The sequence below is a fragment of the Pan troglodytes genome, chromosome 3, assembly GCF_028858775.2.
Source record: "Pan troglodytes isolate AG18354 chromosome 3, NHGRI_mPanTro3-v2.0_pri, whole genome shotgun sequence".
NCBI lineage: Eukaryota > Metazoa > Chordata > Mammalia > Primates > Hominidae > Pan > Pan troglodytes.
Window position 1 is genome coordinate 100557824 of NC_072401.2, and position 23720 is coordinate 100581543.

Below are 23720 nucleotides of genomic sequence, written 5' to 3' on the forward strand. Positions count from 1 at the left end.
TGGGGTGTCCATCCCCTCAAGCATTTATTTGTGTTACAAACAATCCATTATACTCTTTTAGTCATATTAAAATATACAATTAAATTGCTGTTGACTATAGTCTCCCTGTTGTGCTATCAAATACCAGGTCTTATTCATTCTTTTTAAAAATTTCCAACTTTTATTAAGTTCCAGGGTACATTTGCAGGATGTGCAGGTTTGTTACATAGGTAAACATGTACCATGGTGCTTTGCTGCACAGATCATCTCATCACCCAGGTATGAAGCCCAGCATCCATTAGCTATTCTTCCTGATGCTCTCTCTCTGCCGACTCCCTGCCCTCAACAGGCCCCAGTGTGTGTTGTTCCCCATCATGTGTCCATGTGTTCTCATCATTTAGCTCCCAGAAAATTTTCAACATAGACAAAAGTGGAGAGAAAAGTATAATGAAACTCCATGTATTCATTACCCAATCTAAAAAAATTATAAACATATGGCCAATCTAGTTTTATTTATTATCTCTTCATTCCCCACTTTCAACTTCCCAGAACTAATTTTAAACAATTTCTAAAGATGATATGATTCTATTCATAAACACTAGTTATTATTATTATTTAACATAGGGAATATTCATATATATAACAGGTACAAAGTCTATAATATTTAAAGCTCTTTTATGTTCCCATATTAAATGTAAATATTTGTTTAAACTCATGGCTTTCCTTGGTTCATCAAATCAGGTAATAAATTAACCAGGCAGGTTCACATTCAATCAGATAGTATTCCGAATTGCTCCTGGCATCTTCAAAAGATGAGGATTGTTCGGACGCTGTTAATAACAATAAAACATTAATAAGTATAATTTTCATGATAAATTTAACCAAAGCTCACAAATAAGTTTTGCCTTTTCATTTCAGGATCTGGTCTTCCTTTATAGACATTCACTTTATTAAGCCTAATTTCTTTTATCCCGTCATCCTCTTCCATTCATGGTGTTAATAATATTTTATGCATGTGCTAGTAAACTTGGGGGGAATTGAGGACCCTTACTCACCTTAGGCAGCGTCCTTGTTACTCAGTGGTGCTGTTGAGGAGAATTAGAATGTACCAAGGAGGGAGTCAGGTTTTAGTCTTGGAATAGTCACTGTTCTCGGATCTCCTATAGCTGAGGGCAAAGTTGAGCATCGAAGGAGGGAGTGGGCATCAAAGTTGGTGTGTTGGGATGCAACTTTTTAAGAACCCAGATGTTCTTATTTCTGGGTAACTCCAACATGTAGACACAAAGAGGGGGATAAGCCTCAAGGACAGAGCAGTCCTTATCTCAAACATTACTGCTTGAACTGTGGAACCCCTGCTATGAGCAGGGTGCTATGCATAAATGTTTTCTTCACCCAGGACTGGAAGACACCCCTACCTGTGGAAGGAGAATCTCTGTGTCCTTTCCTCACTCTGGGGCAGGATCACTACACCTCAACAGGCTAGTCAGTCATTGTATTCCATCCCCTTCCCCCCACTTCCTTGCTTCTTTGCAGTTGGGTGGTAGGAGGGCCTGCCCTCTCTTGTGCTTCCTGTGCCCATATGGTGGACACACCTGATGAGGCCCAACCTCTGCCTTCCTCATTGCCACCTTTCCATCTGTGTGGGCAGTCAGGTGGTATTCTCAGTGGGCCAGAGAAGGAGCAGGAGGCCTCACTCTGGTGTCTACCCGTAGGCTGATTACCAGGGAAGCCTCCTGGGAGAATGTGGGAGACTTGCCCATAAAGCAATGCAGCATTTTCCACCTGGCTGCCACTTAGCATTCCTTATGGGTATATTCCATAATTGAGAATTCTAGGAGAAAAGGTTTGTGTTAGAGGATATGAATACAAGGGTGTGAGGCTCAAACCCCACTCCAACCTCTATCTCCTAACTTGAGGAGTATTCCTTATGGGGATATTGAAGTTGTATAATACATTGCAGGGCTTATATACTAAGTTTACATGGTGTAGCTTAAAAAATAATGCTTGTATTTTCTTTTTATTGAACTTCCTTTTGATATGGTGTGACTGACACGTTTGCAAATTGGGGAGTTCATGTCAGTGGGGATATTTCCTCAGGTTTCTTCCCCAGGAAGTAGTCTGGGTCCTCACACCATGAAACTATCTTCTTCTTCTGCAACATTTATTCCCTGCTTCAAATCCCAGTTATTTTAATTTTACTTTAGCCTTTTCCTCCTTTCTTTTGTTGTATCTTCTCTTTTCATTTCTTCTTGGTCCTGCGTCTCCTCTGTGTAACATTGTTCCTAATGTTTTTGACCTTTGTTTCTATTGATCAAGGCTGTGCTTGAACATTTTACCTAGAATCATTGATCCTAGCCTTACTAATCCCCCAACCCCTAAGAATCTTCCAGGTGGAACATTTCTATGCATCAGTTCCTGGGATCCCTGACGTGGGAGCACTGTATAACTAAAATAGTGGATCAGAAGGTATCTTAGAGGAACTCCATGACAAAGCAAGAGAATGAGACAGTTGGGGCATCCTTTACATGTCTGATCCCTGCCACATAGGCATGGTTTTCACCCCATTCTGATTGTGAAGGGTCTGGGGTAGGCACTCTGTGTCAAACTGCAGAACACCACGGTGCTAAACTCAGGGGTACACTGTACTAGAGGGATCTAACATTATACTACACAGAAACCTCTCTTTCTAGGGAGCAGCCCCAACTGAGTTAATGGTTTGTGAAATGGAAATTGTATCAATTTATGCCACCATTCTATATTGTAACAGTGTACAGATGTGCATTATTGAAATGGAAGCTTTTCCCCTCTGAAATGGCCACTATTTAATCTTTTAAGCACATCTAGTACCTGGGATGTGGAAAATGTCAGAAAAAACAAGCTGGTTGCTTCTTAACATCAAAAAGAAAATAGAATCATTGTAAACGTTTTTTAAATCATTCAGTCATCTATTAGTAATGTACCTTTTTCCTTGGTTCATTAGGTCAAATGCCTCACTGATTTTGTCAAAAGGCAGGGTATGGGTCACCAATGCATCCAGATTGAATTTCTTATTCTTATAGTCAGTGACCAGCTTTGGGATAGAATCTACACTTTTCCAACCTGTAATGTGGACAAAATGGGAAATAACGACATGGCACTTGACACGAAGTAGTTTAATCAGCATTTGCTGAATGAATGAAATTATTAAGTCAGATTTGGTTTGCTTCAAATAGATTAAACTCCTTCCATCTTTAATTTTCTGTACTTATATCTATTTTAAAATTTTTCTTTATAAGAAAAATTTAAGATTATTTTCCACTCTATATAAGAAATTATCTCAATAAGGTCAATGTTTATTTTTTGTTCCTCCATGTTGGTTCATTCAAATGCAAATTAAATTTCAATTTGCAAATTATAATTACCTTTTTATATAAATTACTTATAAGTAATTAATAGTTTTTATGTAGTATTTGGATATGCTCTAGGGATTCAATGGTTGAATAAATTATTTTTATTTCTTTTCAATAGCCTTCACTCTAAGAATTTCAGAACTACTAGGAAAAAAATTTAAAGCTATGAAGAAAAAAAAACTGACCACCAAAGAATGTTCCATTTATAGTACGGCCGATTATTAGCTCCTCTGGAAAAATAGTCAATCCTTTGCTACCAGCAGCTACTCCAATGAAAGTACATGATCCCCAGCCTGCGGTTGTACAGTCCAGGGCTGCTTTCTGTGATGGAACACAAAAGAATACTTGAGTCAGTGGAAAAGTAGAATATGAACTCCAGTGTGGCAATGTACAATGCTTTAGAAAAAAATTAATCCAACTCTGCATGTAAGATAATGGGATTCAAGCTAATGACATCATAGTATCATTGTAGATTGAGCCTTGAGGGCCCAGTGTTCCATTACAAATAGAATGTTCAGCACAGTCCAGGTGCAGGTGACTCATGCCTGTAATCCTAGAACTTTGGGTGGCCAAGGTGGGTGGATCACTTGAGGCCAGGAGTTCGAGACCAGCCTGGCCAACATGGCAAAACCCCGTCTCTACTAAAAATACAAAAATTAGCTGGGTGTGGTTGTGCCTGCCTGTAGTCCCAGCTACTCGGGAAGCTGAGGCTGGAGAATTGCCTGAACCCAGGAGGAGGAAGTTGCAGTGAGCCGAGACCACACCACTGCACTCCAGCCTGGGTCACAGAGTGAGACTCTGTCTCAAAAAAAAAAAAATTGTTAGTAAAATAAAAATAAAGATGTCTAAAAAATCAGCATACATTTGTGTGTAAGTAAATAAGTTTTATATTTGCCTCTGCTAAATGTTCAAAGTGTCAGGGTTTGGCACAAAGGTTGTGAGACTGTAAACCCAGCCAAATCTATCGTTGTGTGACTTTTTTTTTTTTTTGACAAATAAGACTAATTTAAAATTGTTAGGTCAATAACAGCAACTGAATCACCTAATTTATCAGCAAAATACCTATGTTTTTAACCTTATGGTTCTTACTTAGGTTTTCACCTAATGTTTAGACTTTAGTTAACAAGGGCCAGGCATGGTGGCTCACGCCTGTAATCCCAGCACTTTGGGAGGCCGAGGCAGGTGGATCACTTGAGATCAGGAGTTCAAGACCAGCCTGGCCAACATGGAGAAACCCCATCTCTACTAAAAATACAAAAAAGTAGCCAGACATGGCAGCATGTGCCTGTAGTCCCAGCTACTGAGGAGTCTGAGGAAGGAAAATTGCTTGAGCCCAGGAGGTGGAGGTTGCGGTGAGCCAGAATCGTGCCACTGCACTCCACTAGGCGACAGATTGAGACTCCATCTCAAAAAAAAGTTAACAAGGAAATAACTTTAAATAATGGCTAGTTCTGCATAATATCTCAGTTATCAAAAGTTATCTAGATGACTATTAAAAATGAAAAAGTATATGTAAATGAAATAAATGCTTATAAGTGGACTTTGTGTAATATAAAATCTGAAAATTATTTTAAATTAAATAATAAATGCTGGATATGTGAGTCATTTCCAATTAAAAAATTATGATATAGGAAAACATGTTTCTAAAATTGTGAAATGATTTCATCTATAAAATGCTTACATCTAACAGTTCAGGATTTCTTGCTTTCTAAGTTTTCATGAAAATTTAAGGTTACTAGGAATAAGAATTCTAATTCATATAGATATATATGAATATATAAATAAATAATTGTATTCTCTTTTTTTCTGAGGCAGTCTCACTCTGTTGCCCAGGCTACAGTGGAGTGGCATGATCATAGCTCACTGCAGCCTCAACTTCCTGGGCTTAATTTATTTTCTCACCTTACCCTCCCAAGTAGTTGGTACTATAGGCGTGTGCCACTACACCTGACTAATTTTCGTATTTTTAGTAGAGGTGGGTTTTTGCCATGTTGCCCAGGCTGCTCTCGAACTCCTGGGCTCAAGCAGTCTGCCCACCTCAGCCTTCCAAAGTGCTGGAATTACAGGCGCGACCCACTGTGCCTGGCCTGTATTCTTATTAAAGAATAATTTTACGTAATTTGGAGATTATTTTAAAGTTATTTACTTAAAAAGATAAAAAAGTAAGTAGGGGAGAGAAATATAAAGTTATAAATATAAAAATGTATTTTTAATAAAAGGGTTATTAAAAAAGAATAATTTCATATAAAAAAGAATCTTATGGTAAAATCTTGTCCTAAAATAAAATGACTGATTATTTAAAAAGAAAAAATTAGGATAAGTCAAAAGTCCAAGCATGTCATAGATCATCTGTGTAAGTCATAATAAGTTTCATGAAGAGGAATTTATAAAAAAATTTTGTATGTGATTAAATTTGCTGTGATTAAAAGAGGATTATTTAGAATAGTCTTTCTAACATTATTCCCCTATGTTAAAACAAAGTCTCTTTACAGTATTGATTTGCTCTTAATACAATTAAAAGAAACTTAACTTTTATTTTTATAACCTGTTTCTTTTGAAAACTTCTCAAAATCATATGTCAGTTCAACTTTTGCTATGTCTCCCTGCTTTCAGCTTTGTCTCCCCTTGGACTGAGATAACTCCTTTCTTTAGCTTTTTCATCAGCTATTATAAGTTTTTTTCCTCCAGTTCTAACTATTCTTATGGCCTGGTACTAAAATGTTTTATCTTAAAGGTCTAGGAGTGAATGTTTTCCTCCAGTACAACTTGATTCTGTACTCTTGGCTTTTCTTGATATGTTTAAATTTTTCAATGTAACCAGAAAATTTCTCATGCAGTTACTAAGAATTATGTATTCCCCTGCTGTACTCATAATCCTGAACACACTTTTCCCATGTCTGATTAAATTCAAGCACTTTTCTCATCAGGTTTATTGAAATGGGCTTCCCATAAGGAGAAGCAGTCACACTACCAGTTTTTCTTTCCATTTCTGGTAACTGACTTAAGAAACAACATTTTACATTTTATCAAAATAATTCCCATGTTGTCTACATTAGGTTTTTAATTACTTTAAAAAATAGTGTTAAGGTTTTTACATCCATACATCCTCATGTATTGCCTTTAAAGTCTTTTGATGATCTATTTGGCTAAATAAGTAACTATTGTTTTACAATGACCTATGGTTCTGTTTTAATCAAATATTTTGAGGCCTTTAACATTTTTGACAAACACTTTCAAAATTAAATTCTAAATTAAGTCTCTGACTTATTGCTGGGGGTTATCAAAGCTCTAAAATTAATCACTGCAAAGTTATAAAATCTTTCTACAGCTTCCAGTCAGGTCATAGACTCCAGTATCACTACATTCAGCTCCTTAAAAGGGTCCTTAGCAGGTGTTAGTAAACAATCCTTGTGCTGGTAAGCTACAGGGTGTTGACCCTTGGTTTAGAGGGTTAGAGGTCATTGGAACCTAGAAACATAGCTTTTCCTAGCTATAGAAACTTTTGGTGGGAGAGTAGGTAACTCATCTTTTGGTGATTAAATAAATCCTTCCCTTTCCATTTGGATTCTCTAATATAATTCTGTTCCATAATTGAAAATGACTTTCATGGTATAATAAGTCAGCTTAATAATAGAAGATGCTAACTTTTAGGTCAGTGGTTCTCAACTTGAGAAATTAATTTTTAAAATGTTGTCAGTGGGCCCCCAGCACACAAGAATATCCTGGGTTTGGCCCATTCATTGGTATTGAAAAAGCAACAAAACAACGAAAAACCCCTCAGGAAATTCTAACATATAGCTAGTGTTGAGACTATGTTAATATTAAATATAACAACACATGCACATATTGTTTATTAATTTTAAATATTATATACTGTTAAAGAAAAGATATTCTACATTAACAAATGTTAATATTAATAATGTATATAATGCATAAGATAGCTAAGCAAAATAGGTGTTTATTCCTATTTATGCATTGCAGTTAATTCATCCCTTTATATCTTTTGCTAAAGAATGCTGTCTAATTAATGCACTTGTCATTTTATTTGATTTAATAGTCAAAAGGAACATTTCTCTAATTAAAAATGAAAAAACCCCTAAAATTGTCTCCAAGGAATAGGAATTGGAATTATCATAGAAAACAAAATTAGAAAATATTATCTCCAGACAAATAATATTGAGCTTTTTAAAGGGATCTCAAAAGAAAAATCAACATCTACAAATAATGCTGGTATGGCTTCTTATCACAAGAGAAGACTGAACTCACCAAGACAGTACTGGCATTTGGGGGGACACATTCATGGGCATTGAAGGAAATGGAGTATAGCTGAGGGAATGGGAAATGATTTGTGGCTTATAGTTCTACCCCACTGTCATCCATTTGAAAGTACTAAATACCATAATAAACATAATCCACTTTCCCCTATTATTTGACAGCCAAAGAATACATTGAAAATATGATCCAAGAACAAAATATACATACCATGGTTTCAGATCCACCTACACAGTCAAGGGCAAAATCCACACCTCCCTTGGTCAATTCAATGATAACTTCCTGGATCGGTTTATGTAAGTCTCTAGGATTGAGGCAGTCAGTGGCTCCCAGGGCTTTAGCCTTTGCAAACTTCTCACTGTTGATGTCAATACCTATGATTCTGGAAGCTCCTGCCGCTTTACAACCCATTACAGCAGAAAGACCCACACCTCCTAGGCCAAAGACAGCACAAGTTGAACCAGGGGTGACCTGCAAGCAGGAAAATTATAAAGTAACTTCTAAAGCAGCCAGTCCCACTTTTTTTCTTTTAAGAGTCAGGAGGAAGTGGGGGCATGAACATATGAATTAAAGACAGCCTGCTATTAAACTCTATGATATAGCCAATGGAGGAAATCTGCCAATGTGAAAATGGATGCATTACTACCTAAATTTGGAGAATTATTTAGTGTTCATTAAGATTATAAGAAACGAACCCAAGTAAAAATAATTCCCTTGTTTTACTTTTTCCCTTCAGTGTTATCTGAACAAAATTTGAAAACCCACACATTCTGAGGGGTTTATTGCTTTCCTTTTGAAATTGGATCACTATTAATTTGACGTCTATATTTCGAATAGGCCTCATTTGGTTGTATTAATATTACAGTGATTTACTTGATCACTCCAAATCACCAGTTTGGAATGAAGTCCAATTTGTTTTGCATGGCATGAAAGGATTTTTATTGTCTGACCTCTGTTTACCTTCCAGCATCATCCCCATGATATTCCCAGTACAAGAACTGCGAACAGATTGTTGCACTTTCTTCTCATGCCGTAGTTGACGCTGCTCCCTCAGACTGATGTACTTTTCACCTTATTTTCTTTAATTAAAGTATAACCTATACTCCTAGGCCTGACTTCAAGGACATTCTGTCTATGAAACTTTTCTTGATTTTTCAGTCAGAAACCAATGCCTGTCTTTTTGCTTTTCTTGTATCATATAATTTATAACCTGCCTTGATTGTGTGTGTATGTGTGTTTCTTTAAAAGACTGTAAATTTTATGAAGGCAGAAACTTTTTAAATTCCATATTATTGTGAAAGAGTCTTCTGTATATTGAGTCTTTAATAAATATTTGTTTCATTGCATTAAATGGAAATAATAGATAAGATGGTAAGAAAAGATGCTGTAACTGGAATATGTTATTCTACAGACTAGTATAGCAATAGAAAAATACTACATAGAGAGATACTTAATATTTCCTAATGAGGATGCAAAGCTGTTAGGATTAAAACATAAACAAAAGGAAAAGAGAAAATCTGCTCAAGGTAAGTATTAATACATTCTAAATTGGAAACAAAATTACTAAGCAACAGGTAAACTGCAATATTTTCCTTATTTACTATAATATTAGGTATACACACCCCTGGCTTTTGCTACTCAGAGGAAATAATAAATATGTATATATATTGCAATATTGTTCTTATGATGGCTTCTTTACTGTAATGTTGTGGCATGTGTTCAGTATGATTCTTAATATATTTCTCCAGAGTCTCAGTTAAAAAGAGGCTGTGAGTCTCTTAGGAAGTGGAAATGCATTTTTCCCATTGCAGCAATGTAACTAGTAGTTGGATTCTCAGGCTAGCTCACAACAGTGTGTAAATATAATATGCTGCATTACTTGTATTATACAACTGGACCCCTGTGTGTAAAAGTGCCTTTGCTTGCAGAACTTAGGTGGGGTCACTATAAATTGCCCCCACAATTTGCAAGTGGGTCTACACACAGTAGATGATTATCTATCTGCAAGTACCACTGTTAGAGGACATTTCCACACTTCCAAAGGTCTCTGTGTAATGTTGTTTAATTGGCAGTAAAGGATACAAGCACATCAAAAAGAAAGAGGGGTTCTGGTGATGTTGGTGTGTTCTCAATAATTATACAGAGAGGTTGCTTCACTTTTCTTCCCAGAAGTAAGTTAAATTTTACTAAAGCTCTTGCCTTTTGGGCAGAATTACTGATACTTCACTTCCCTTAATTTCTTCCTATCAGATTCATTTCTCTCTGAGCATCTCATGAGGTGGCTTAGCAGCTAGAATCTCTTCCTTAACAGTGGGAAGAACAACTCCTGGAAATTTAGGTCGACTTTGCCTGGATTTAAAAGGAAGCTGTACAATTCCACTTCTGTATATACAACCAAAGGAAATGAGATGTGCATACCCATGTTCAATGAAGCATTATTCACAATAGCCAAAATGTGGAACCAATCCTTAAACAAAAGGAAAACAGAAAATCTGCTCAAGGTAAGTTTAATACATTCTAAATTGGAAACAAAATTACTAAGCAACAGGTAAACTGCAATGTTTTCCTTATTTATCAATAATATTAGGTATGCACACCTCTGGCTTTTGCTCCACAAATAGATGAATAGATTAGAAAAATATGATATGTATATACACAATGGAGTACTAATTATGCTTTTAAAAAAATGAAAATCCTGTTATGGTGAAAACATGGATGAACCTGGAGGACATTATGTCAGGTGAAATAAGCCAGGCACAGAAAGACAGATACTGCATGATCTCACTTATATGTGGAAAAGACAAGCTCACAGAAGCAGAGACTAGGATGGTGGTTACCAGAGTCTGGGGGGATAAATGACGAATAGGAGGATGTTGGTCAAAGGATACAAAATTTCGGATAGAGTGGAGGAATAATTTCTGGAATTTCATTGTACGCTATGGTGACTATAATTAATAATAATGTATTGTATATCTGAAAATTGCTAAGATAGTAGATTTTTAATGTTCTCTCCACAAAAAGATAAGTATATGAAGTGATGGATACATTATTAGCTTGATTTAATTATTCTACAGTGTGTATATGTATATCAAAACGTTAATTGCATTTCATAAATATATAAATTTTTTTCAATTAAAAATAAATAAGTAATTAAAAAAGAAAGCTGTAGCTGAACCTCTAGTGCTAATGGCCCTTAAAAGGACTGGAGTAGTAGAAGAGGATGGACTGCATGGAGCCCAGCAAAGGAAGACTTGAAGAGTGATACTTCTTCCCTAAGTCTCTAGCGCCATACAGCAGAAAACAGGCTTTGACTGCCATGTGCACATCTGCTGTCAACTCCACCCAGCTACTAGTACCCTTCTCTGATTGTAGTTTGGTTTCTAATACAATTTTTAAATTTTTTTATTAATGAGTAATTGTGTGCATAAATACTTTTTTAAAGGGAGATAACATGCTGATAGCAAAGGGTAGCATTTTTGTCTATGTGGCCGATAAAATTCTCAATGAAGAGTCATACTTTGGTATCTTGGCTACTAGATCAACCTCTTATTGTGGTGAGGCTGACTTTGTTTCCTTGACGCTGAACAACTCTAGGTAACCTGATAAAAAAGGACTTTCTGGATTACAAAGCCGAGGACCAGGCCTCACCAGGATGTTTTATGCACCTGGTTTTATTTATTCATTCGTTGAAAAATTATCAAGCTCCTGTTATGTGCCAGGGACAATTCCAGGCTCTGGAGCTATCACAATGAACAACAGAGAGTTCTTGCCCTCAAGAAACAAATAGTACAATAGGACAAAAAAATAAATGGGAGATTTCTCTATAGTGTGATAAGAATGAAGACAGAGGCTGGTGGTGGCTGATGCCTGTAATCCTAGCACTTTGGGAGGTCGAAGTGGGAGGACTGCTTGAGCCTAGGAGTTCAAGACCAGCCTGGGCAACATAGGGAGACCCTGTCTCTATAAAAAATTAAAAAAATAGCCAGGCATCGTGGTGCATGCCTGTAATCCCACCTACTTGGAGGGCTGAAGTGGGAAGTTCACTTGAGCCCAGGAGGTCAAGGCTGCAGTGAGCAATGATCATGCCACTGCATTTTAGCATGGGCAACAGAGTGAGACCCTGTCTCAAAAAAGAAAAAAATTTGGGGTGAAAACTGGGAGGGATACCCAAAGCATGGCTGAGAGCCTGAAGTAGATCTCTGAGAGGAAGTGATAAGTGGAGTCAGCCTGAAGGAGGTAGGGCAGTCTTCTCTGCATTGTTGCTGGAAGCCAAGTGTGGAAAGCCCAGAGACCACAGTGACTGAAGCCTGGAGACTCAGAGTGGAGCCAAGGGAACAGTGAGTGCACAGTGGAAAGGGAGAAGTAGGAAGTCACTGTAGCCTTCTGAGGAATTTGAGCTCACCCTGAGGGAATAATGAAATAATGCAGGAAAAATAAAATCTTCAGACTTGTTGTTTGAAAGACCACTCTGACTGCATTTTGCGGTTTTGAGTCAGGAATAAAGATTGATGTCAGGAGGTTCAGATAAGCAGGCTGAGATGTCCAATTGTGAGATCCCTCTTTGATATCTCTCTAGTTCTAGATCAGATGCTTTGTAAGAGTTTCTAAATTCTAACATGGGATTCCAGGGACACATCTGGTCAACATTACGGCTGCTACCAGAGACCCTCCTTTGAAGCCACAAAGGGACATGATGAGTAGCAGAAATGAATTACTACTGATGGAGGGAGATAAATCTGTAGCAACAGGGAGAAGACAGGGGTGGTTGTGTGAAGATGGAAGTGAGTTTCTGTCATTTTTGTTGCCCTTTGACTGAGTCAGCTGTCCTAGGATGAGCATTCATCCTTAGGAGACATATTTAAACAGGCTGTATTTAAATCAGGGAAGATCTATAACCTAATATGTTAGTATAGTATAAGAACATATGCTGGGTCAATTATATGTAGGCTACTGGGCCAGATGTTTTACATATATAATATTATTCAATTATCCTCATAAGTATTTGTAGTAGATATTATTCTAGAGGGATTAAATAACTTGCTTAAAATCACAGAGGTAATAAATGACACAGCCACAGTTTGAAGATAACTAACTCTAGTTCATCTGTATCACACTGCCTCCTAGTAACTTCTGTTTTACACAAACTGGTGTTTAACCATTTACCTTGGCATTGTTGATTGCAGCCCCATAGCCAGTTGAAAACCCACATCCAAGCAGACAAACTCTCTCTAAATTTGCGTCATCATCTATTTTGGCAAGATTGATATCTGACACCACAGTGTACTGAGAGAATGTACTGGTTCCAAAGAAATGGTAAACTGGTTTTCCTTTGCAGGTAAACCTGCTGGTTTTGTCTTCCATTAGTTGTTGATCACTAGCAGGACTTTTGAGATTACTAGAAAATTAAAAAAAAGAGTGATACAAATAAAGAGAAGTTATAATAAATGGAACACTGATCATTTTCCTACAAAATATGTTGAGCATTATATATTTTTGATGACAATTTACAAGACAGAAAAATTAGGGAAACAACAAGACTTTTCACAAAATATAGTTTGTTGAATAATAGCAAATTTTAAAAATAACAGCAACAATTTTTTAAAAAGTGACAGGGTGTCATTTTGTCACTCAGGCTGGAGTGCAGGGAACAATTTTTTTTTTTTTAGACGGAGTTTTTGCTCTTGTTGCCTAGGCTGGACTGCAGTGGCACAATCTCCGTTCACCGCAACCTCCGCCTTCCGAGTTCAAGCGATTTTCCTGCCTCAGCCTCCCAAGTAGCTGGGATTATAGGCATGCACCACCACGCCTGGCTAATTTTGTATTATTATTATTATTATTATTTGAGACAGAGTCTTGCTCTGTCGCCCAGGCTGGAGTGCAGTGGCGCGATCTCAGCTCAATGCAACCTCCGCCTCCTGGGTTCAAGGAACTCTCCTGCCTCAGCCTCCCGAGTAGCTGGGACTACAGGCACGCACCACCAGGCCCGGCTAATTTTTGTATTTTTAGTAGAGATGAGCTTTCATCGTGTTGGCCAGGCTGGTCTCGAACTCCTGACTTCGCTATCCACCCGCCTCAGCCTCCCAAAGTGCTGGGATTATAGGTGTGAGCCACCTCGCCTGGCCCTAATTTTGTATTTTTAGTAGAGACGGGGTTTCTCCATGTTGGTCAGGCTGGTCTTGAACTCCTGACCTCAGGTGATCTGCCAGCCTTGGCCTCCCAATGTGCTGGGATTACAGGCATGAGCCACCGCACCCGGCCAGGGAACAAACTTTTATTGAATGCTTTTGTGTACCAGAAATGCTTTTAAGGGCTTTACATGTATTAACTCTTAAAACATTTTTGTTGTGGAAAATTTGAACATGTATAAAAGTAGAAGGAATAGCATAATGAACCCTTATGTGTCCATGTCCCAGCTCCAGTAACCATCAACTCATGGCCAGTCAGGTTTCATCTATTATTCCTCCACAATATCTGCTCCCTCCCCCACATTGGAATATTTTGAAGCAAATCCCAGATATCACGATTTCATCTGTGAAAACATTACCATATATCTCTAAAGGATTACTTTAGGTCCACATTTTTGTTGTCTCTTAATTATCTTAAATTATAGATCCCTTCTCCCTCTCTTTTTCCCCTTGCAATTTATTTGTTGAAGAAATTGAATCATTTGTCCTATAGAGTTTTCCTCATTCTGAATTTTGCTCATAACATTCCTGTAATCTGGTTGAACATATTTCTCTATCCCTGCATCCCCTCATAAATTAGTATTTTTGATCTAAACACTTGATCTGATTCAGATTTTATATTTTTGTGGTAATACTTTATAGGTGGTATCGTATATTTCATTTGGAATATAATTATCTCTTTTTATAACATTTATTAGAAAGAATTTATTGGTATTGCCTAAATCCATTATTTCATTAAAGCTTTGCAAAAAAAATTAGTTCTTTGAATATCTAGAACAAGTCTATGAAGCAGGCATTATTTTGCTCCTCATTTTATAGATGAAAAAATTGAGGCACAGTAATAGATGTAAGAGTAGTACAATTTTAGCTTCTTAAATAACTGCTTTCAATTAGTGTTAAGGATGAAAGGATCCTTCTGTAGTCTAGTAAAGCAAAAACAAGATGATTAAGATTTTAGACTCCAGAGCCATACTGCCTGGGTTAAAAACCTGGCTCTAAGACTTACAACTATGTTGCCTGGGAGTAAATTACTTTACTGTGCCTTATTGTATCCCTCTCTCATCCCTGTAGAAGTAGCTATTATTCTGAATTTGGCATTTATTATTTCAGTGATTTGTTTATGCTTTTACTACATATACAAATAACCATAAGAAAGTATAGTATTGTTTTTGTATATGACACTTTACTAAATATTCCTTCAGCAATTTGCTTATTTCCCTTAACATTATGTGTGTGAGATTATTTTATGTTAATATATGCAGCTCAAGTTTAGCCATTTTTATTGTTGTGTAGTAGTCCATTGTGCTACTACATAGCAGTTTTAAAATTCATTCTCTTTCTGATGGACATTTGTGCTGTTTTAAATTGCTTACTCTAATAAACAGTGTTACAAAGAACATTCCAGCACATGTTTCTTTGTGTGCACTTGCAATAGTATCTTGTACACACCTAGGATTAGAATTAGTGGGTGGAAGGTTTGCACCTCTTCAAGGCCATTTAGGTAATGTCAATATGCTTTCCAAAATATTCATTCAAATTTATACTAATACTAACAGTGTAGAGTGCTTACCTGATTTTCCCACACAAATTTGTGAGTGGACTCAGACAAAACTTGCATTTTCTACATAGAGGTGCATAAAGTGGAATTACTTTGTCACCTAGAAAGAAAGGCCATATGTTGGATGGTGCCTAAGGTGTTACTTATAGCTTCTACCAGATAAATCAGTGGAAAACACCTTTTCTTTATAGTATACATTTTATATTCAGTGGAAAGTATAGGTGGCTACAGTATTTCATTACCTTACAAGACTGCAGATTCCCCAACGTATTGCATATATTGTATTTTTTTAAAAATTACTCTGCTAGGCAGTCCAGCAACAAATCTATGTTGATATCATCAGATACAAAACTCTGGGACTTTGCTGTCATTGTGACTCTCTGCATCATGACTATTGTTTATTACATTTCCAAACACCATGTACGAAACATAACATCCTTAGATAATAGGAGAGGTAAACAATTATAGGCTAGGTATAAACTTTATATCATTGCTATGTTTCACCTTTAGATTCACTTTCAAATTCCACATTTTTCCACTTTTTAATAAATTCCAATTTAATAGTGACTTCTGTGCTTCGATGCCTGAGGTCTAATGATGATAATTCACATTCATTCAACATTTAATACATACCACACACCATTATAACTACTTACATGTATTATTTCAGAACTTAATTCTCAGAGCAACTCTTTGAGATGAGCCCTATTTTTATTCACACTATAGAAAACAGAAATCTGAGCTGAATCACAGAAAAGTGACATAACTGGCCAAGATCACATAGCCAGTAAGTGGCAGAGCTGGGGCTAAAGGGATTATATTGGCCAGACTCCTTCATTGACACAAAATTTTGGGAAGCAATTTGTTTGTACAGTCTTTTTTGGAATGGAAAGATACTAATATACCTCTAACTTTGGAGCATTCTCATTAAAAGAGAAAAGAGTGGCACGGTTCATCTGGCCTGCCAAATGAGGATTACATAGCCCATATTCCAGTATCTGGAGGATCTGTTGTAAAATGTGGAGTAAATAATTTCAGCTATTGGTGTGCTTCATTTAGGTATTATCTTTATCTTACAAACTTCCAAAAAAACACTTCAGCTAACATTGACATATATATAATATTTCTCACTAAAGCTACCTCTAAGTCCTCATTCTTTACATAGTTTGCTGTTAATATTAAAATAGTTTGCTTTTTTATATAGAAGTTATTATAACATGTCATTTAAAAATCTTTTATTTTACACCAGGTGCAGTGGCTCACATCTGTAATCCCAGTGCTTTGGGAGGCTGAGATAGGCAGATCACCTGAGGTTGGGAGTTCAAGACCAGCCTGGCCAACATGGTGAAACCCTGTCTCTACTAAAAATACAAAAATTAGCCAGATGTGATGGCTCATGCCTGTAATCCCAGCTACTCTGGAGGCTGAGGCACAAGATTTGTGTGAACTTGGGAGGTGCAGGTTGCAGTGAGCCAAGATTGTGCCACAGCACTCCAGCCTGGCACAGAGTGAGACTCTGTTTCGAACAAAAAAAAAAAAGTCTGGGCAAGGTGGCTCATGCCTGTAATCCCAGCACTTTGGGAGGCCGAGGTGGGTGGATCACCTGAGGTCAGCAGTTCGAGACCAGCCTAGCCAACATGGTGAAACCCCGTCTCTACTGAAAATACAAAATTAGCCGGGTGTGGTGGCACATGCCTGTAATCCCAGCTACTCGGGAGGCTGAAGCAGGATAATTGCTTGAACCCAGGAGGCGGAGGTTGCAGTGAGCTGAGATCGTGCCACTGCACTCCAGCCTGGGTGACAGAGCAAGGCTCCATCTCAAAAAAAAAAAAAAAGGAAAAACAACACCTTTAATTTTAGATTTAGGGGTACATGTGCAGGTTTGCTATATAAGTAAACTTGTGTCATGGAAGTTTGGTGTACAGATAATTTTGTCACCCAGGTACTAAACATAGTACCCGATAGTTATTTTTCTGAGCCTCTCCTCCCTCCATCCTTCATCCTTAAGTAGGACCCAGTGTGCCTGTCATTGCCCCATTTGTGTCCATGTGTTCTCATTATTTAGCTCCTACTTATAAGTAAGAACATTCAGTATTTGGTTTTCTGTTCCTACAATAGTTTGCTAAGGATAATGGCTGACAGCTTCATCCATATTTCTGCAAAGGACATGATCTTGTTCTTTTATAAGGTGTCATTTGTTAAACATGGAAGTTTCAGTTAGAGCTAACCTCGTAACTTTGCTTCATGGGACAGTTTCTCAGTGCTATATGTAAATAAAGTGACCACATTTCCTAGATTTTATTAGACAATTCTGATTTCAAATATTCTGTCCTATTGCTAGACTGTGATAAATTGTGTCTCTCGTTTTACTTTGGAAAAGATGGTCCCCTTTTGTAAATAGAGATCAATTATAGCATGCCAAGCCAGGACTCTATCAATAATTATCTCTGAAATATTGTGACATTTCCATTTTTTCTGAATAAAATAAAATACCTGGTTTGACGTTGGTCACTCCTGGCCCAATACTTTCCACAATACCTGCAGCCTCATGGCCAACGATCACTGGGAAAGCTAGGCCCTCAAATTTAGAATCGATAACAGTGGCATCAGTATGGCACAGGGAGGTAGCAATGATCTACAAGGCAATCACAGACTTGAATTGTGTTTCTGCAACTATATTATTGGGCTGGATGTTACATATAATATTAGGCTTGATATCATTTTAAAACTTTATAAGACTTCTAGAACTCAATAAAAGAATCACCTTTTGAAAAAAGAACCAATAAAAATATACTGGGTTAGATTATTTTCCTCTTATAATGCATCTTTGTTTTCTACCTTTTGCTGTTGTCAGAAAATCATAAAAGAGATAGGATTGGCAATTATTGCCTCTAGGAGAGGAAAAAATCAAAGGTAATAGGGCTTATTGAAATGAAGGTGAGGTAATATACCTTTTACAGTTGAGAGAACAATATCAAATCAAGGATTGTCTGAATTAATTACCAATGTATACCTATATTCTTCTTTAAGGTTCTGTCAGTGAGAATGTCCCATTCACTCTCATGTACAGACTCCTAATGTGGGGGTCCTCAAGGAAAATATAAGCCTGGTCAGCTTGGGAAAAATGGGGAAATTGTCCAAACTTGCCATCAGTGATCTCACTCCATTCCATGCACTCTCTTCTCCCTGTGACCTACTCCTGTCCCTTCCTCTGGATACCCAGGACCCTTCGGCTGCCTAGGGGCAGCACGTCAGGTTTTTTCTTCTGTCTTGTTTTCGATCAAATTGTCTATCTTCCTTTTAATAACACTTTCAAATAATTAGCAATTGGAAAGCAAAAAGAAAACCTAACTAATTCAAATCCAAAGTGAATTCCTTTGTCTGATTCTTAGGGTAAATGATTAATGTTAAGATCAATTAAATTTTAAGCCCATTATTTGAAAATTACTAAAATAATGGATGATTTATTCCTTTTTGGGATAATGCCTGTTTTTGACTGAATCTAAAAATACAGCTTCCCTGTACTAGAAACTCCAAGGCCTCTGAATCATAGCACAGAGGATTGACCTGACAGAAGCCAGGTCTCCACTTGGGGCCCTGTCTGTTCCCACCCAAGGAAAGTCTCCACTTACCTGAATGCGAACTTCATGAGCCTTGGGGGGAGCTACTTCAACCTCTTCAATGCAAAGGGGCTTGCCTGCTTCCCAGGCGATGGCTGCTTTGCATTTAATAACCTGAAAGAGAGAAAGAAAAGGAAGAAGGAGATAGAGATAGAGATTTTGACAGGGTTGGGGGTAGGAGAGAGGAGATCATGAGAAAAAATTAGAATATATTGATACTGTAATTTCATGACAAAGAGTTAAAGAGTTTGTAGCTGGATCTTATAGATATTATTTTAAAGACAAAGGATCTTAAAGAAAAATAAGAAGTTAAATTCTACATTATAGTCATTACATTTTTTATTTCTTGAAAAAAAAACACGTGTATTAAAGTTTACCTTGATATAATGTCTCAAGTTTTTCCCTCTATAACAGAGAGAATAGATTTATGGAGTTTGAATAAGGTAGATGGCCTATAAAAATCTATTGAGTGAACTGTTTGAAATCAGCTCTGAATTACCTGAGTCAGATAATTGCTGGAGAATAGATGTGTTTTACATCTTTGCAACTCGAAGTGTGGTCCTTGGACAAGCATTTATTCACATCACTTGGGAATTTGTTAGAGATGAAAGCCCTGCCTCAAATCCACTAAATCAAAATCTGCATTTGAACAATATCCCCAGAGAATTCATTAAAAGTCTGAGAAATGAGGCTTACATCATTATTAAATTTATCTGTAGGATATAAATTAAATAAAAATTTCATCTAATTGTAAGAATTTGGGTAAAGATGAAAGAACAGAAATTAAATATTTAGGAATCTATAATCCCAATTTTTTCTAGCCTCAAATTATATTTTTAATTTCAAATATAAGCAACATTGAAAGAAAGTAGAAAGAAACAAACCTATAATCTTCTGTTCTAACACTACTATGCTTACATTTGGTATACTTTTCCCAAAGTCTTTGACCACATTAATGTCTATTTTTCAATAGTTACATAATTTTGAATTATGTTTTTGAATATTATTTATTTTGTTTCAAATGAAGTATATATTAATTACAGGAAGTTTCAAAATGCCAAGGCCTATCAAGTTTTTAAAGACAAAAAATAGAATAAGATTCATCTGTAAGCTCATCACCCACTTTATGCTTTTGATGCAGATTCTTCGAGTATCCCCAAATAAGATACATTGTCCATAGTATTTTGTAATATACTTTTTCTACTATTAATATACTGTGAACATTTTCCCATATTCTCCTGCAACATTATTTGTAACATATGCATATTATATTTTATGGTTACAGCACAGTTACTTAAATCTCTCTTCTTTTGGCCATTTAAATAATATTAATATTAACTGAACACCCTTGTAATAAACATTTTGGCAATCCACAGTTAATTTCCCTAGAATAAATTCCTGGCATAGGGGCCACTCATATCCTTTTGATCAACTGTAAGTCACTGCTTCCTGAGTTCCTGAAGGAAGCTTCTTTTAGCCAAACATACAAGGACACAGAAAAGCACAAACTGAACAAAGATACAGCTTACTTGCTTACTTTGCCCTTGGTGCCCATTTTTCTTTGGGAAACTGTGTTGGAAGTTTCTTTCTGAGTTAAGAAAGCTTCAAACTCCTACCCAGGGAGTTCCGTGTCCTATAATGAGCTGTCTTTGAATAAATACCATTCATGTTGCTTAATTCTCCAATCACTTTCTTTTCTCCTTTGTTGCTGTAATTCACAGCTCTGCCGGTCTCTTACCACATCATTTGTACTATTGGACTTCAGCTGCAAACCCCATTGCTCCCAGTGAGCTCCAAGATTTTTTAAATTCTTTTTTCTTTTATTGAAAAATATAAAATAATAGAGAAAAGCCCATTAAACATATAAAGATGAATTAACAAATAATTATGAAGTAAAGGAAATTTCTACTCCTCAGAATCGCCCATTTAACTTACCTGTTCTTCTCCTTCACAACCCTGATAATCACTTCCTTGCATATTTAGTGGTTTACTACCTATTTAAGCTTCTCTATCCAATAGTTTAATCTAGCAAAGCCTTTTTATGAATGGAATCATAGTGTATGTATTGTTTCATGTCTTTTTTCTCCCCTCTACTCTATGTGAGAATCATTCACATTGCCTGTGGCTGTAGCTTATTTTCATTACTCTAGAATATTCCAGTGTATGAATTGAACATAATTTATTCATCCATTTTCCTTTTTGCTGTTTTTTTTCCTCTTTGCTTATGATGAATTAGTGGTTACATACAAATTCTTTTCATGTACTTGGTTGCACATATGCTTGAGTTGCCTTAAAGAAAATTCAGAACTGATATTCAGCCAGTACCCACTATGAAGGCCATGCCAATTATCAAAATATTGAAGTATTTTTATTCAGCTTGGTAAAAAGTCACTATCCCAAATCCCCAAGTTCCCCTTCAACTCTGTTGCAGCCCTGGGGGCCCCTATTTAGTCACTGCTAAGGAGCTACTCTTTTTGTCCCACCTGATGTGTAAGTCCGTCAACCAGCCCTGATGGTTCTGGGTCTCTAGCTGTCCCCCTAAAACAGAGTAGTCCCTGGAACCCCAGTAGATAAATACCTAGTGTCCATCTGACCTCCTGTGGCTGTGACCTCCAGTGCTGTGGGTCAGAACTCCCCTGGAGTCACATGTATATGGCCGTTTGTTTGTGAGAAATGGAGTTTCCTTTCTGTACTGGTTGTGAAATATTTTTTGACTAGGAGTGGAATTAAAGTCTTCAACTTTAATAGGCAAGGCCAAGGAATTTCACAGAATGGCTTCACCTACCAGCAGCAGTGTATGAGAGTCCTCGTTGCTCCACATCCTCACCCATGCTTGGAATTGGCAGACTTTAAAAATCTTCTTAATCTGGTCGTGTGTAAAGATATCTAATTCTGTTTTTAATTTGTATTGATCTGATTATTAATAAGGATAAGCACCAGTCCTGTACTGGAGTCAGCTCATACTGATTTTGTTGTGCTTATTCTATTAACTACTGAGAGATGTTTAGAAATCATTATGATTACTCTAATTATCATTACACGTTGTATGTGTGTACTGAAGTATCATAGGTACTTCACAAATATGTACAATTCTTTCTGTACATATTAAAATTAAAAATAAAAATGAATAAATAACAATAAAATTATTTTAAATAATAACTAAAAATAAAAAGAAACAAAAATACATCATTATTATGAATTTGTTAATTTCTGAGAGTACTTTTTTTTTACTTTACATATCTTGAAGCTTGATATTACGTGCATGCAAGTATTCTGTGTTCCATGTGTTTTAAGAAATTTAACGACATTTTTACTATCTTTCCCTGGCAGTGTGTTTTCATTATCTACATTATTTCTTTTAATAGTCCCCTAGTATTCCACCATCTCTTAAATATTTCAGTTGTTCTATTAAACTTTTAGAAAGCGTAATTTATACTCTTTGTTTCCACTTTTTCACTAACCACATTTCACTCAACTTGTTTGATTTCCATCTCCTTGTTCTATTGAAACTGTTTTCCCCAATGCAATGCATGAGTTTTTTTCAGTTTGCTCTGATTGGAACATCTACTGTGGCCAACTAACCCCTTATACTTCCTTAAGGTGTGTCTCCAGGTTCCTATCTTGCATCCCCACTCTTTCTATTTGGATATGGTCTTTTTCCTTTTTGAATCTCTGTAGCACTCGTGTTTGCATGACTCTTCAGGCTTATACATAAATAGGCAAATTAAGCAAAGTAAGTTTTGCTTCATTTTGTCTCATGTTCTGTTACTTGTGCCTTTTTTGACAACCTGTTTCCTACCTGTAGCCTCCTTAACTGTAGAGATTGTATTTTATTTACATTTCATATCCTGAAGAGTATACTTCAGAGCCCCGAAAAAATACTAGGTGATTACTAAATGCTGGTCAAATTGAATAATGACCTTGGAAACACAATTGGAATTAACACTCTTTTCTGAATGCTTGATATCTGTCTTTTCTTGGTCTTTCCTTCTGTGCTGCACTTTGATAAACTTCTTTGAAGGTAAAGATGGTCTTTTCCTTTCTATAAATATCAAAGGACCTGCTGAGAATTGTTTTGAGAGGAGAAGGGAGAAGAGGTTTCAGAATAGTAAATCCTGGGCATTTGAATGTGAGGGCTTCTCCTAATGGAAAAAAAGAAAATCATGGATTCTTCTTATGAGAATGGTTTTACCTTTTGTGACTTTTCATTTTTGGGCTTCTAGATGTTTTCAAAATTCCCAATGTTATATATACCTTTAGAAATATAATTTCTCTCCCATTATATTAGCATAAATAATAATATTTTATAATATTCCATCATTCTCAACTTGAATACCCAAATAGCACATTTGAAACCCAAGATGTTTCAAATTGAACTCATTGGGTTTCTGCACCAACCACTCCTTTTTTTTGTTTTTTTGTTTTTTTTTTTGAGATGGAGCCTTGCTCTGTCACCCAGGCTGGAGTGCAGTGGCGTTATTTCGGCTCATTGCAAGCTCCGCCTCCTGGGTTCACACCATTCTCCTGCCTCAGCCTCCCGAGTAGCTGGGACTACAGGTGCCCGCCATCATGCCCAGCTTTTTTTTTTTTTTTTTGTATTTTTAGTAGAGACGGGGTTTCACTTTGTGTTAGCCAGGATGGCCTTGATCTTCTGACCTCGTGATCTGCCTGCCTCGGCCTCCCAAAGTGCTGGGATTACAGGCGTGAGCCACTGTGC

At 36.7% G+C, this 23720-nt stretch overlaps 1 protein-coding gene across 1 annotated transcript; it reads right to left on the reverse strand.

The window, feature by feature from the left end:
* ADH4 (alcohol dehydrogenase 4 (class II), pi polypeptide) lies at positions 1-20820 on the reverse strand. The gene is made up of 9 exons (XM_001166445.8): positions 20541-20820; positions 19016-19117; positions 17877-18018; positions 15396-15483; positions 12804-13035; positions 7851-8111; positions 3554-3689; positions 2940-3078; positions 1-809 (listed from the first exon to the last, which is right to left on the reverse strand). The coding sequence occupies exons 1-9, from the start codon at positions 20556-20558 to the stop codon at positions 785-787; spliced, it is 1143 nt and encodes a 380-aa protein (XP_001166445.1). The 5' UTR covers positions 20559-20820; the 3' UTR covers positions 1-784.
* Between the last annotated feature and the right edge of the window lie 2900 nt (positions 20821-23720).

Excerpts from the sequence above, each read along its gene's own strand:
- ADH4 (XM_001166445.8), bottom strand. Across the intron at positions 18,019-19,015 it reads CTCATGAAGTTCGCATTCAG|ATCATTGCTACCTCCCTGTG; the intron begins GTAAGTGGAGAC and ends ATTGCCTTGTAG. Across the intron at positions 3,079-3,553 it reads AAATGGAACATTCTTTGGTG|GTTGGAAAAGTGTAGATTCT; the intron begins GTCAGTTTTTTT and ends TCCACATTACAG.